At 36.9% G+C, this 15,309-nt stretch overlaps 1 protein-coding gene across 3 annotated transcripts in view; it reads right to left on the reverse strand.

Moving 5' to 3' along the window:
- Positions 1 to 15,309, reverse strand: part of COL12A1 (collagen type XII alpha 1 chain) — a 114,075-nt gene that overhangs the window by 76,924 nt on the left and 21,842 nt on the right. For all 3 annotated transcript variants that reach the window (XM_081828555.1, XM_081828554.1, XM_081828556.1), the window contains exons 11-13: positions 14,791 to 15,063; positions 12,908 to 13,180; positions 3,939 to 4,211 (exon numbers count right to left, since the gene is read on the reverse strand). In XM_081828555.1, the coding sequence (XP_081684681.1) occupies positions 3,939 to 4,211; positions 12,908 to 13,180; positions 14,791 to 15,063 (819 nt within the window). The remainder of the gene's footprint in view (positions 1 to 3,938; positions 4,212 to 12,907; positions 13,181 to 14,790; positions 15,064 to 15,309) is intronic.

A 15,309-nucleotide genomic window follows, 5' to 3' on the forward strand; every position in this document is an offset into this window, starting at 1 on the left:
CTAAAAAATCTGAATAAACTAAATATATACATTGAACAACATTTTTCAAACATTGGACGTCAGGCAATGTAGGAGAATGATCCCTGAGAGAGAGAAAGAAATAAGAGTGAGATTTATAGTTGTCCTGGCTTATTGCTTAGAGAGAATTTCCAGCCTCAGTTCAGGAAGAGAGAAACCAGATGGAGCCTGGTGATCTCGCTTAATTGAGGAGATAGTTCTGTGATGCCCAAGGCATCTAGAATTGCAGACCAGAGTATTGAAGAGGAGATGGTGTAACAGAGGGAAAAGCTCCAAAAATCTGCAAGAGGTCCTCCTGGAGTCTTCAGCCCAGTACTAATCAGTGCATATGCGTGAGGAAACTACCCAAAACTAGGGAAAGAACCACCCAAAAGGAGCAGAAGGAACAATTAATTCCTAGAGTTCATGCAGGTCCCCAGTAATGCCCCACTAATGGGACAAAGTTATCCCTAAACTAAAGGATCCTCTGGTCTAGTTCTAACACAACTTAAATGAAAGCTTGAGAAAAATTAAACTACATCCAAGTAACTTGACTGAATCCCAGAGAAAAAAATAAGGATATTTATAAAAATGTAAAAATATCTGGCACCCAGCAAAGTAAAATTCGCAAAGTCTGGCATCTAATAAAAATTACCAGGCATGCAAAGAAGGAAAAAAATATGATTTATATGTTATAGGCTGAATGGTTGTGTCTCCTCAAAATTCACTTGTTAAAGCCTTAACCTCTAATGTGATAGTATTTGGCGATGGGACCTTAGGGAGGTAATCAGGATTACATAAGGTCATAAGAGTACAGTACTAATCTGATGGGATTGAAATCCTTATAAAATGAAGAGGAGACATCAGAGCATGCTCTCGTGACCCCCCCACCCCGCCCACATGCAGAGAGGAGGAAAGGCCATGTGAGGACATAGCAAGAAGATGGCCATCTGCAAGTCAAGAGCAGAGTTCTCACCAGAAATCAAATTCTGCCAGAACTTTGATCTTGGACGTCCAGCCTCCAGAAATGTGGGAAAATAAATTTCTGTTGCTTAAGCCATCAGTTCATGATATTTTGTTATGGCAGTTGGAACTAAGACACCCCATAAGAAGAAGAAAAATTAAACAGAACCAGAAATGACACATAGAACATAATTATTCAAAAGGGACAGTAAAACAGCTATGACAACTGTATTCCAGACATTGATAATGGTAGAAGAAATAGTAGGCATGTTAAGTAAAGACATAGAACATATAAAAGAGACTCAAACTGAACTTCTAGAGATGGAAAATACAATGTCTGAGATGAAAGATACATAGGATGGTATTGACAGCTTATTCGAAATTGCAGAAAGAAACATTAGTGAACCTGTTAACAGGATAATGGAAACTATCTGAAATGAAACACAAGAAAAAAAGATTGAAAAACTGAACAGCACTACAGTAAGTTGTGTGATAACTTCAAACAGACTAATACATGTATAATTGGAGTACCTAAAGAGAGTGGGGGTGTAATAAATAAATTATTTGGAAAAAATAATGGTCTAAATATTTTCTAATTTTACAAAACTATAAACTCACAGATCCAAGAAGAACAAGAAGCATAAAAAAAAAAAAAAACATGAAGCACATCAGAACCAAATTGCTTCAAATCAGTGATAAAAAGAAAATCTTAAAAGCAGCTATGTGAGCATAAGGTACAACATATCTTACCCTGGCTTTAATGGAAAACTTTGGATATTAGGGAGAAGAAAAAAGCCCCTTTGGCATCCTATGAGTAAAAAGCAAGATTTTTCACTTCACTGACAGGTACGCCACACGCTATAAAATGCTGCAACATTCACATTGTAAGTTCTTTTCACATTTTAGAAACTCTCACGAGATGCTTTCCAACATCCACTGCACCTCTGCTAAACCAGCTGCATTGGACTGGAGAGCCAATAGAAAGGTTCGCATCTGCTGGCTTTCTAGCCACAATGCATGGTTTCATTGTATCAACAGTCTGCATACCATATTGCTGAGTTTTAGGTAAAAGCAATCCTGAAAATATTTCCAAAATGTCCTCTTGGAAGTCTATAAGAAACTCTAAGAGAATGACCTAGTGACTGCCCAGTTATCCATACTTTAGGATTCATCCACCACCAAAATAGCACATCTGACTCAGATTTCTCAAGCACTTTCTAAATTGCTTTACCTCCCACAAAGAGAGCAAAATAAAATATAACAAAATGGTAGTAGCACAAAGAAAGTTTCCTGCCTTCTTTCTTACCTGCTTAGATGTTTGAGCAGTTTGCACAGAAATAAAACTCAAAAAAACAAAAAAAAAAACAAAAAAAACACACGTTTCATTCCTCCCTAGTCTGCTCCTAGTTCAAAAGAGACCTTTCTGTTCACTTACCTTTAAATCAATCAATTAGCCAAGAAATACTGACAATTTCTTAGAGGCTCAGCTTCTTGGAGAAGAAAGTTTATTTAGGATTTCTGCTAACATATTTGCATTTAGCTAAAACATATCCCTTGTGGAAATTTTCAATCCCAAATGAATATCTGAAGACTCAGTCTTTTTGGAAGAAGACACAATGGAGGATAATTTTTGGAAAAGCTTCCCTCTAAATACATATACTTTCGTAATTGCTCAACCACATGAATTGTATCTTTACTCCTACAGATAAATTTAGCTGTATTTGTCATATCTGACCTAGTTTATATCATGATTTCTCTTTACAACAAATAAATTTCTGCCAGAAATAGGAATGAATTTCTGCCAGATTCTTGAACTACGTGAGCCAATATATTCAGACACAACATTTCATTTACTACCATGGAAACCAATCATGTGAATATCTGAGAAATAAGCCTTTTCACATATTTAAATTTCCAATAAGGAGTCTGATTTTTTTTTTAATCTGGTTAATTTTGACACAAATTTAAATTTAGACACATCCTACTGAATTTGCCAGTGATTAAAAAAAGAGAGATGAGTTCTTCAGACAACTCAGACCAAAAGACTTTAACTCAAGGACAACTTAAAATCAGGATATGGGGCTTATCTGAAATTGCTCATGGCACCCCCCCTCCCCTCCTTTACCAGAAAAATCCCTCAATCCCTCCATTTCTTTCTAATAAAAGGAAATGCAAGAATGTGCCATTCTTTCCCCTTTTCCTAAAACCTTCCCAGAACAAAAGGAATAAAATTTTCTCCTATAAATTCTTAGAAATGCCTATGCTTAACAAACAGCTTCTTAGGGAAGAGAATTAAGGAAGGTTGGCACATCTTTCACCAACCAGCTGATACTAAATGATGATAAGTCAGTCAAAATCATTCGCCAGAAAGAATATTAATGACATTAAGGTACATCTGAGCCACCAGAAAACTGAGTGGACTTTTGATTTAACCTTACCAAATACAAGAGGGATAAAGTCAAGTCTCTAGGATTGGTCTTGGGCATATAATAATCATAGTCTCCATAGCCACTCTCAATCAACTCTAAGTGGCTAGGCACTATGCTTGGTGCTTTGCACATCGTTATTTCATTTAATCAAGACAACTCTTGAGACTGCAACCTACAGATAAGGAAACAGAGACTCAAAGAAGGTTAAGTAATTTGCCCAAGGTCATACAGCTATAAATGGGCCTGCATTCTGTCTCCAAGGCTCCTGATCTTTTCACTAGTTGACTTTCTTATCTAGTTGACCATCCTATCAGGAAAAAAAGACAGAGACAAATATAGGTAGTTGGATGGTATTCAATATTTCAAAATACAATTTTTATGCTAAGTGAACTAAACCAACCTGAATTTAACCCAGTCTTTAAAGATCCTAATTTTTCATCCCCATTTATCATATAACGAAAAATAAAGGCAAGTGATTAAACTGTCACGTGAGCTGATAGCTATTAATTAGCACCAACACACACCCAACACACTCATGATGTTACCTACATTCAGTCGTGACGTCTCCATTTAAAGGTTCTCCTTCTCCACTGCTGTAAACTGCAAAGACTGAAACCTTGTATTTGGTCTCTGGCTGCAGATTTTCTATCACAGTATGAATTGCATCTCCGGGAAGACTTTTCTCTCCAGTCTCAATATCATCATAAAGCGATTTCCATGAGACCCTGTAACCTCGAACCATTCCTGGAGCAGATGTCCAATACGCCCCAATTGATGTGTCGGTGATATCTTTAGTAACAAAATCCGTAGGTGAACCACGTTCTAGAATAGAAATTAAAGGGGAATCATTTTTCAATGTCTACTAGATATGTAAATAGTCCTTCATCCTGGTGGACATCCTAACTTGCTGGACTCAAACTCAGTTTGTCTAAAGTTGACCATTTCTTCTTTCTGAGCTGTCTGTCCTGTCCCATTAGTGGAGCAGATTGATGGAATAAAACTCTAGGTTCCTTTCTGATTCCTACCTATCACCCTGCTCCCCTCATGTTCAGTAAGATTGGAAGGCCCTTCAGGACAAGGACGCCACCCAAACATGAAGGAGTACATGCCTAAAAAAATTGTTCTCCAGGGGCGCCTGGGTGGCTCAGTCGTTAAGTGTCTGCCTTCGGCTCAGGTCATGATCCCAGGGTCCTGGGATCTAACCCCGCATTAGGTTCCCTGCTCGGCGGGAAACCTACTTCTCCCTCTCCCACTCCCCCATTCTTGTGTTCCTGCTCTCGCTATCTCTCTCTCTGTCAAATAAATAGATAAAATCTTTAAAAAAAAATTGTTCTCCAAGGGAAAAAAAGTCATCTAAATCCCAAAATTTTACCCTATGTCAGTCTACTTTATGACATAGCCATTGTTCACAAAGATCTTTATTTCTTTACCATCTTTTTCTCTCTGATGTAATTTAAATAAGTTCAGTTTCAATGTATGACCTATAATAACTTCAACAATTGCATATCACTTGCAAAAATTAATTCCAGCATCATTTTTTGGTGAAAACTCTATTTGCTCATGCAATTTAAAAGGAGAAGTGCAAACTTGCAATATAGCTTAACTCTAAGGAAACTAAAAACCATCATTCTTCTGGAAGACTTCAAAGCGATTAGTCATCAAAATAAAACACACCACTTGTTCTAGCTGATCGAAAATGTCTGCTACTAAATTTTGGCTCTTCCAATTCAAAAAAAAAAAAAATACAACCCAAATGGAAAAATATGGAAACCAAAACTTAATAGGAGGCACAGATGTCTTCCAATAAAACCCTCACTTTCCATAATTTAAATGTAAGATAAATATACAGGTCACTTTATATTGGCTACCTTTACTAGGGTTTATGCCACAGCATGACATAAACATAAAACTATCTGCCTCTACAGCATACATTTCACCAGTAATTGTTGTAAATTCAAGCAAATGATATATAATGCTCTTACAAGATTTTTGAACCATTACTTTACTTGAATCAAAGAGTAAAAATGAATACCTTAAAAATACTCATAATTAAACAACTAAATTTCAACACAAAGAATAAAGATAACACTAAGTAAAAAAAAAAAAAAGAAATCTGGGTAGACAGAAACCTATCATATTGTAGAGTTTAGAGGGGAAAAATAAATAAAACAGGAGCTGGGCATCCTACCAGACCCCAAGCACAAATGGAAAATTCTAACTCCATTATAAATAACTGTAACTGCTGACAGGACATCTCATCTCTGGAGGGAAATTAGTTACATATTTCACTGAAACCAAGAATACTTATTTTCAAGAACGTACTGACTTTGCTCCCTCAGTACTTGAGGCTAATTGTCACTTGAAGGCCTTCTTTCACTGTGTGGGCTACTGAAATGGCCACATATCTTTATATTTTCTCTACTTACGGGAATATAAACAAACTGTTCCTTTGATCTAGTTTGGTTGTTGTTTTTTATGTCTTATTTTGTTTTGATCATTGATATCCCAGCAACTGGTCTCTAAGTTTTAAAGGTAGAGCACATGTTTCCTTTGCTTGATGCACACCTTTTTTTTCACATGTGCCCCTTCTAAATTGCCTAAATTGCAGTTAGGTATTGCAGCCATTGTAAAATTGTTGTACTTGAAAGTGACTGAACTTAAATGAGCTAAAAACGGCACTGATGACATTCATAAGATGAATAAGTTGGCTAGACTGTGGGAATTATCCTCCAAATTAACACTGGAGTAGTTTACAATCATTTCAGCTTCTCGTCTGCTCCAGGGTTGTGTGTCTCAGCGCATTCTCCTCCCTACTTTGTATAGCACTGAATTTGTGACATTATTTATTTCCATGACAACAGACATCAATCTCACAAACACAGGCTAATGATTCCACTGTGAGAAAACAATAGGAAAAGAATTGTGGTTGAAGCAAAAATACATTCACAGAGATATTTCTGGGCTACAAACTAAAGGAGCCTAGTTCGCTAGACATGCATTCCCATGGATTTTAATCAACTGTTTTAACACTCTCAGAACCTGTAAACCTGGAACAAAATACTAGTGAAATTGCAATAAAGACCTTTGCAAGGTTTATCAGTGTCCCAAAAAGAGTCTGTAAAAGCACTTTTTAAAAAATACAAATGAAATACTAACTAAAAAACATTTTTAAGTTCTAATTAATGGCATGACAATGCTAATTCCAATGAGCACTGAGTAAATTCTCAATTACAGAAAACAATCCTCAAAAAATTATAGAATCTGCCTCTGACACCCAAAGGTGTCATTGCAACATTCCATGTTAGTAACAAAGAAATATGGAATCAAAAGAAAGAAGAAAGGCACCTCCATCCAGAAGCTAGGATTGAAAAGATAAACTGCTTCAATAAGCTTCTTATATGTCAGTCAGTCAGTTTGATAAGAATATTCCTAAATATTGAGTTTATACCATTGTCAAGCACATTGATAAATTTTTTTTTTTCAAAAAAGCTAGAGGGTTGGGTATCCTAGCTGCTGCATTACACCCAAGAATTTTGAAGAATATGATGTATTCATGACAAGCAAATTTTATCAGACCTATAACCCTTTAAAAAATATTTTTTTTGATGGAATCTTGGCTTGGATAAATATTGGATTACAAAAAAATGAAGCAATTGAATTGTACCCTGTGATACAATTGGCAGGCTGTGAAGAAGCCAAGCTTGGCCTTAAGACCTGGTGTGTAACCAGCTGAGCAGGCTACCAGCAGGCTATGTCACCTCCTGGGGCCCTGGGCAAAAGAATTCGACCAGATTGGATAGGATATGCAGAATCACCTGGGGTGTCAAAGAGTGGGCCTTGCCCAAATCAATTAAATTGGAATATCTGGAGATATGCCTAAGCACTGAAAAATCTTTTAAATCTCTATTATTCTTGGACGCCTGGGTGGCTCAGTCTGTTAAACGTCTGCTGTCAGCTCAGGTCATGATCCCAGGGTCCTGGGATCAAGCCCCACATCGGGCTCTCTGCTCAGCAGGGAGCCTGCTTCTCCCTCTGCCTGCCACTGTCCCTGCTTGTGTTCTCTCCGACAAATAAATAAATAAAATCTTTTTAAAAAATAAACAAAATAGGGGCGCCTGGGTGGCTCAGTCGTTAAGTGTCTGCCTTCGGCTCAGGTCATGATCCCAGGGTCCTGGGATCGAGCCCTGCATCAGGCTCCCTGCTCCGCAGGAAGCCTGCTTCTCCCTCTCCCACTCCCCCTGCTTGTGTTCCCTCTCTGGCTGTCTTTCTCTCTGTCAAATAAATAAAACCTTTAAAAAAATAAAATAAAATAAATAAATAAATAAAATAAAATACTGAACTGTAGGTTTTGTCCTCAATATAAGGAACTTGGACATCCATAACACAGAAGAGATTATTTGGTTTGGTTTGGTTAGATTGGATTTGGGAGTCTCTTTTTAGAGAACCTGGGAAGAGAAAGGAAAGAGAGAGGAATAAGAAAGGAAAGATGTCAGAAGACAAGCCTATAGCCTTTCTGCAGGAGGCATTACTGTATCTCAACAGGGGAAGCCATAGACAGGTCCAGTGAATAGGAACCAAATCCAGTAGTCTTTTTGCCCCTTTGTCACTATGCTTCCCAGAACCTGAATCCACTTCTGCTCTAGCAAAGGTTCCCAACTTGCTCAAGTTCCTCTTTTTGCTCTGCCCCCAAGACTTATAAATGTTTGTTTTATGATGTTTCAGTTTATTCAGGATTTCACATAAGTGGCATTGTTTTCAATAATATTTAATCTCACAGTACCTGTTTTCTGCTGTTCTGGGGTATATGCCTATGCTTTGTATATTACTTTTATTTCTGGTAATAGAATTTCTGGCAGTCGTTTCAAATAAGTCCTCTTCTATAATGATGGTATGCCTTCAACTTTATCCTTCTCAATAGTTTTCCCAGCTATCCTAGTCTCCCCAGTATAGTACCAGTATAGTTATAAGGAATAGCATTCTTTTCTGTCATACGTTTAAACACACAAAATTTATCAGTTTTTTGAAATTTTGATACTCAGCATTTCTGCTCTGTTTAAACCATATTTAGATATATTCAAAAGGCATTTTTCTCATGCCTGCTCACATGCGTCTCTGAGCTACTACTGTGGGAAGTAATTTAGACAGGTGTATTTCTCATGATCTGAACATCCACAAGGGGTTGATTTCTACTTTTTTCCACATAAAGGCCAAAGAACTAATGCCTCATTTATGTAACTTTCCTACGTTTCCTTAGCCCTTTTCCATTTGCTTTCTGAAAAGCAAATCATCATCCAATTCAAATATAATTATTATAACACAAATTAGCCAATGATGATAACTGAAAAATTAATCATAATGCAATGAAACTGTATAAATTGTTCCAGTCGGCTTTTATTGAGTTTCACGTATCACTTTCAAAAATAGAAGTTAAATTGAAAATGTAATGTAAATCCTCTTCTAAATCAATTTGTCTTTTCCGTTAGAGCTCAGCTCAAAAGTCATCCAACTTTCCACAGCAGAATACAGAAAACCTGCTTCCACGTTTATGTGGAAACACACTTGATTTACAACCCCAGTGAATTAGAGCCATCATCCCAAAGTACAAAGTTCCCTATTGATAAGCTAACAACTACATTAAGCAATACATAGTTCTTGAAAACCTCTTAACAATTAAATCACCCTTCAACCGCAAAGCCTATGTGAGATTTCTTCCATAATTGTTATGTCTCCGATGTGATCTAGATATTTCTCTGATGAGCCATTAATGCGCAGGAAATGAAATACGAAGTGTTCTTTGGGAACTGTGCTAAAGTTCCCTGGAAACCTCAGCGTTGCTATACCCAGAATGTATGAGTTTTCAAATTATGAGATAGCAGTAAATCTAGGGAAACAGAGACCTTATTTAGTCCGTCTTGGAGAGGCCCCATGTTACTCAACATCATGCAGAGGAATTCCTATGATGTGCTAAAAACCTCATTGTAACAAAATGTCAGCTGAGTGAGCTTGGTTTGATGTACAGGAAGCTGTCTGTGTCTAGGACATTGGCAGGTTGCTATAGCAACTGAAACAAAGGAAATTTTGAAAAGTCATCTTTTCCATAGCCAAAAACCAACAGTCAAAAACAAAAAGAACCGTATTATTCCCAAACTGAAGTTTTCATTCATTTGTGGTAAATCTCGGAATTAAAATGGGCATTATTCATTTCAAGGTTTGTAAGAGCAGGTTTTCCTCTCTCTACACACTAACGGTGACAACTGAAAGTTCTACCACGACCTGAAGGACACTTACATGTACAACAGTCTTTTTAGTAATTACGTTAAATCTATTTTAACAACAACAACCGGGGGGGGGGGGAACAACATAAATCAAACCTAATAGTTTGTGCTCAGATTCCTCTAAAGTTTGGATCTGAAATAGTAATAAACACTGCCTGTGTAATTCTATTTCATACAGTACTAGAGCAAACCATGAACTTCCCCGATGCCAATGTTATAAATGTCTCTTCCAGGGACAGGGGCATTTTCTGATCATTGGCTACATTTCAACAAACTAGGAAACAGATTCAAGTTAGGGACGGTTGTAGACCACACTAAATATTTTTTTTTACATTTTTTGATTTGAATAGAATGCACTTGAGGCGATCTATAAAATTTTCAACCTACAGAAGGCTCCTGCCGGCTGAGCCATGCCTCTGGATGGAAGAAACATTCCTTCAAGGTCTGCTCTTACCACCTTCTCTCCCAAGAGAAAAACAGATTAGAAAAACAGCGGCCCTCAAAAGCAGTTGCCTGGCTCTGTTTCGGGCTTTCCATTCCCTGCATTTACCATCATATCCTATTCTTGTATATGGTATGTGGATTTGGCTGAGTTAATACAATAAAATGAAATGGAATAACCAGGGGCAAAAATCTTCTACTATTTTAATTTAGTCACAACTATGCTTTCACATATTTGTCAAGTTTACCACACATAATGCAATGGGATAAATATGTTCATAAAATCAGGCTGTCAGCATTTTATGTAATCCTTCACTGTAGTAAAGAGCTTTGGTGTAAATAGAAAAAAATGTATTATTACAACTTAGTTATCAATCAACTATAGTTAATCATCTTGCTTCCCTCCTTCTCAGGAAATGGAAAACAGTAATTTTTAAGATTTATTTTACTACACATGTATTCCCCTTAGACGTAATTTCTGATCAAATACGTGTGTGTGTGTGTGTGTGTGTGTGCGCGCGCACGCGCATGGGCACATACTCACACATGCATACAACTTGGTAGATTTTCTATACTACTTGTACAAAGCTATAAAATTATAAACAGTTCATCTGTTCACCTGGCCCAGAAAAATCAAAGCCTGATAGGATGTGTTTGCTGTTAAATTAAAATGTGCATTTTGCTTTCTAAAGATTAATATATCATTCTCAGTAAAAATGCCTAATTTTTAACCCCAAGAAAATTCTAAGTATGAATATATTTTTTTAAGGTAAGAAAATGCAGAAGAATATCAGAAGGTTAAAAGGTACAAGAAGAAGGAAAACTATGAAAGTATTTCCAAGATATTCCCTATAAGGGAGAAATTTTCACAAACATGAATAATCTACAATTATTCTGGAAAAAACAAAAGCTCAAAAGTTTATCCTTAAAAAACATCCTATAAACAATCTATGTTGAAAGCCTTTGGGAAGCACAAGAAAAGGAGAACCTCAAAAGGTCAAAACAGAAGAACAAACTTGTCAGAAATTCTGGATGTTGCTCCAGATACAAGGATCACATGTTTTATTGTTCGGATTAGGTGTCTGTAATTAAGGCAATTTCTATTTCTACCTCTTCTTACTTTCAAAACTTTAGTGCAGCTAATCAATATCTCTGAAATACTTACAAAAGCCATATTTTTAGATACCAATTCTAAAGTGAATGTCATTTCCTCCTGATGAATTTTATATACATATAGTATTTTACAGTTCCCAAAAAGTTTCACGTACAGTCTCCCCATTTGATCTCCACAGTAAATCTGGGATGCAGGGGAAGCAATGATCATCCCTCTTTATAGATGGGTATACTGAGGCTCATAGGGGTTAAGGAACCATTTCAAGGTCGCATGGCTAAGTAGTCAAACCAGGACTCTTGTAGTAATCAGTATTTTACATGCTGGTATTTAATCTTTCATTTAAATCCTCTTTTAAAAATAAATTTCATGGACTATTAGAATTAAACTCTTGATTAATATTAGAGATAGAATTGATTAGAATATTTTTTGGCTATTTGTGGTTTTTTTTTAAAGATTTTATTTATTTATTTGTCAGAGAGAGAGTGTGCAAGCAGGGGGAGCGGCAGAGGGAGAAGCAGGCTCCCTGCTGAGCAAGGTGCCCGATGTGGGACTCAATCCCAGGACCCTGGGATCATGACCTGAGCTGAAGGCAGATGCTTAACTGACTGAGCCACCCAGGCATCCCGGCTGTTTGTTTTTAATTCTTGACTAAATCTTGTAATTTTAATGAAAACTGCCTACTGTGGGCCTTGTCCCTGTTAACTACAACATCTACAAACCTCCAAACTCCTGGATCCTCCAAATTTGACAGATATTTTACCTAAAGTCACTGTGATTTCGCATCACAAAAGATACTTCAGATTCATTTTCTTCCTATACTTACATTAAATAGGTCATATAAAAGATGATGATAACAAGAAGAAATCAATGCCTGATTTCTCATTTAGGCCCCAGACTATGGTACTGACTCATTGTCATAACCATCCACTGATACTTCTTTTTAACATCACAACGTTCTTACTGTGGCTAGGCTAAATTTGTATTTTCTCTCTCTTACACAACTTACTTTGTAGTTGCGATGAGTTAAATGGAAGCTGCCATTATATTTCAAAAGATTCGAAGAAATATGAAGCCCTCTGACAATTAAGTCTGGAGAACCAAGCACACAGCTCCAGTCTTGTTGGTGGTTCTTGCTAAATACTGCATTGACTTCAACCTTCTAACACAGAACTGAACTTTAGAGGTCGTTTAGAAAACAAACAAAGCAGAAACCTGAATCCTCATATTTCTCAAGCTAAATGCTTTTATGCATGGTGAATGAGAAGAGACTCAGAGTCAGAAAGGGTTCCTGTCTGCTCCTAGTGATGGAAGCAGCTTTGTTACTGTGGGCAACCCAAATCCTTTTCATCCACAGATGTTTCCCAAGGTCGCTTCTCACTATGAAATGTCACACACTTACCTATTCTCCACTTACCCAGCCCATGGCTTTAAGAACATATTTCTATGGCCTTCTTATGCACTCAGCTCCCCAGTATGCCTTTTCCTGATTAAATTTAATTTTTTACAGTTGCTTACATTCTACATCTCTGAATAAGAGGCAGTTTTGTAGTTACTTACTTTTCAATACAAATTCCTTTTAAGAGAAAGGAAAGCACATTTCTAGACTTGATTCTCTGCAAACAATTGCAACTTCCTAAATGCAATCCCAAATAAACTCAGGGATTTCTATAAAACATGACAGTGATTACCTTCCAGTGTCGTTCCTTCACCATGAAGGGCATCTCCAGCCCCGGATGCATACAAAGCCGTCACAGACAAGGAGTATTGTGTCCCTTCGTTTAATCCTCTCAGCACAGTACTGGTCGTATGTCCTCTCACAGTGACCTCTTGAGTTTCACCCCCTGCCGCTGGGACGTATGTGATGAGATACTGTTTCACTTTCCCTGGTGCCCCAGTCCAAGATAATTTCATAGTTGATGTTGTAGGGTCAGAAACTCTTAAGTCTCTTGGGTTCCCTCTAACTTCATTAAAAAAAACAACAACATTGAAATTCATTATTTAATAAAATGACTTGAAAAACATTTCGTTGCTTTAAGTGTGTGTGTGTGTGTGTGTGTGCGCACGCTGCATCAAATTTATATCCTGAGAGCTATCACAGCAATTGTTAACTGTTGACAAGCAAACAGAGCTTCAGCACTTCTAAACTGGGCCTTATGTGTTAGTAGCAACAAAGTAAAATGCATCCAATTCCTCTTCTGTGTTTACACAGGTTAGAATCTTTGACATTAAAAACTACAGTCTTTTCTCTGAAAGTGGAACAAAGCATTACAAATTGTAAATACATTGATTAGTATCACAATGTAGGTATCAACGCCCCCAAGAAAGCCTCAAAAAAAGGATTTATTGGCTATGAACTTCTAAATGTAATGGCCAGAAAATACACTGATGTGATAAAAATGATAAATGATCAAAGGCTATCCCCAGAAAAAAACTTAAGAGAGGAAACAGCCCAAGTGAGACCTTGCCTTAGGTAAAACTCAAAGGCTGCCTATCCCTTTACAACTATGATGTTTGGCATTTCATGACTTTTCTGGTAGAGTGGTCATGTCATCCCCAAAGGGTCTCAACCCTGTGACACTCTCCACCGGGCACACAACAGCTAGCCACTTTTACTCTAGAAAACAGAAAGATGAAGAGTCAGGGTCTTTTTTATGGTCCCCAGCACAAAGGGCCCTAGATCCCCAACTAGAAAGAGAAAAAGGAAGGTAATGATTTCCCAAAGGGCAGAGAGGAGGAAGAAAGCAGATGGAAAGAGAAAGGGTCTCGGCAGAAAAGGCTATTTAGCTAGGTTCCCCAGGGAGGGAAGTAGGGATGCAGACTGAGCTGAGAATGGATATTCCTTATGAGTGTCTGCCTCAGATTCACTGCTTATCAGCAGCATGACTCAATTACTATTTAGTATCTTTAGCCTTGATTTCCTTATAAAAAGGGATAATAATATTAACAATTCCATTGACTCTGTGCATGGATCAAATGAGATAATATATGAAAAGCTCTTTGCACAGAACCTGATACAAATAAGTCCTTAATAACTGTTCATTATTGCTAATTTGTTGTTGTTGTTGTTGTTATTATTTTTAACTTTAAAGATAGGGAATAAAATGAAAATTAGAAATGCCTTAATTTTTCTCAATGAAATAAATATTAAACATTAATAATTTGCAACAAATATCAGAATCTATCCTGGGAGTCTAACCATCCCATTTAAATAAAAACAGGTTAATATTTTAAAATCTTCCTGAAGAAGTAATAGCTAATTTGTTTCAATGGTGCATAGCAGTTTGATTTTTAATCCCTAGTCATCCTTCAATTTATATTAGAATATTTAATAATATTATTTTTAAAAGAATATTTAGGCCATATGATAGCATTTGAGTTCTATTGACACAAAAAATCGCTGTCACAAGTAAGTGAAAAATTTGAGTAACCCAAGTCTGAAAGGACTACAGTCTAAGATACTCAGATAATTGAGATAATGTCTCATGTGCTGTAGTGTCTGGATAGCTGCCTACAGGATCCCTTGAGGTCTAAGATTTGGGTTTTTACCATAAAGTCAGCATATTTCCTCTACCTTCTTCAGTGGCTGCATTTCCAGCCAACGGAGAGCCAGGTCCTGAGAAATATTCAGGAATTACAGATACTTCGTATTTTGTGTCTGGAGTCAGGTTCTCGAGTGTTATCCTCCTCTGATTGGCAGGGGTCGTAACTTCTTTGCTTTCTCCACCAGCAACTGGTTTATATATAATTCGGTACCTTAAAACTCTCCCTGGAGCTTGAGTCCAGGTGATTTTAAAGCTGTCTGTAGTTTCATCTGTCACCTTTAGGTTTCGAGGTGCTCCTTTTACTGAAATTGGTTTAAAAAAAAAAAAGTTTATTTTACATAAAAAATGCAAACTAAGCTTTTGATCACCAAATTATAGCATTTTTCTAAACAAATCCAAAAGCAGTTTATTGTCAAACATTCTCGTTACAGCCTTCATTTAGCCAGACATTAACTAGATGCTGAAACAACTAATATTCTGCAATACACAGAAAGAAACAAAGTACTGTTAATTTTTTTAATCAAATAAAGAGGTATCTAATAGTAAAC

The sequence above is a fragment of the Leptonychotes weddellii genome, chromosome 8 (genome assembly GCF_054177405.1).
Source record: "Leptonychotes weddellii isolate Sample4059 chromosome 8, ASM5417740v2, whole genome shotgun sequence".
In the NCBI taxonomy this organism is placed as follows: Eukaryota; Metazoa; Chordata; class Mammalia; order Carnivora; family Phocidae; genus Leptonychotes; species Leptonychotes weddellii.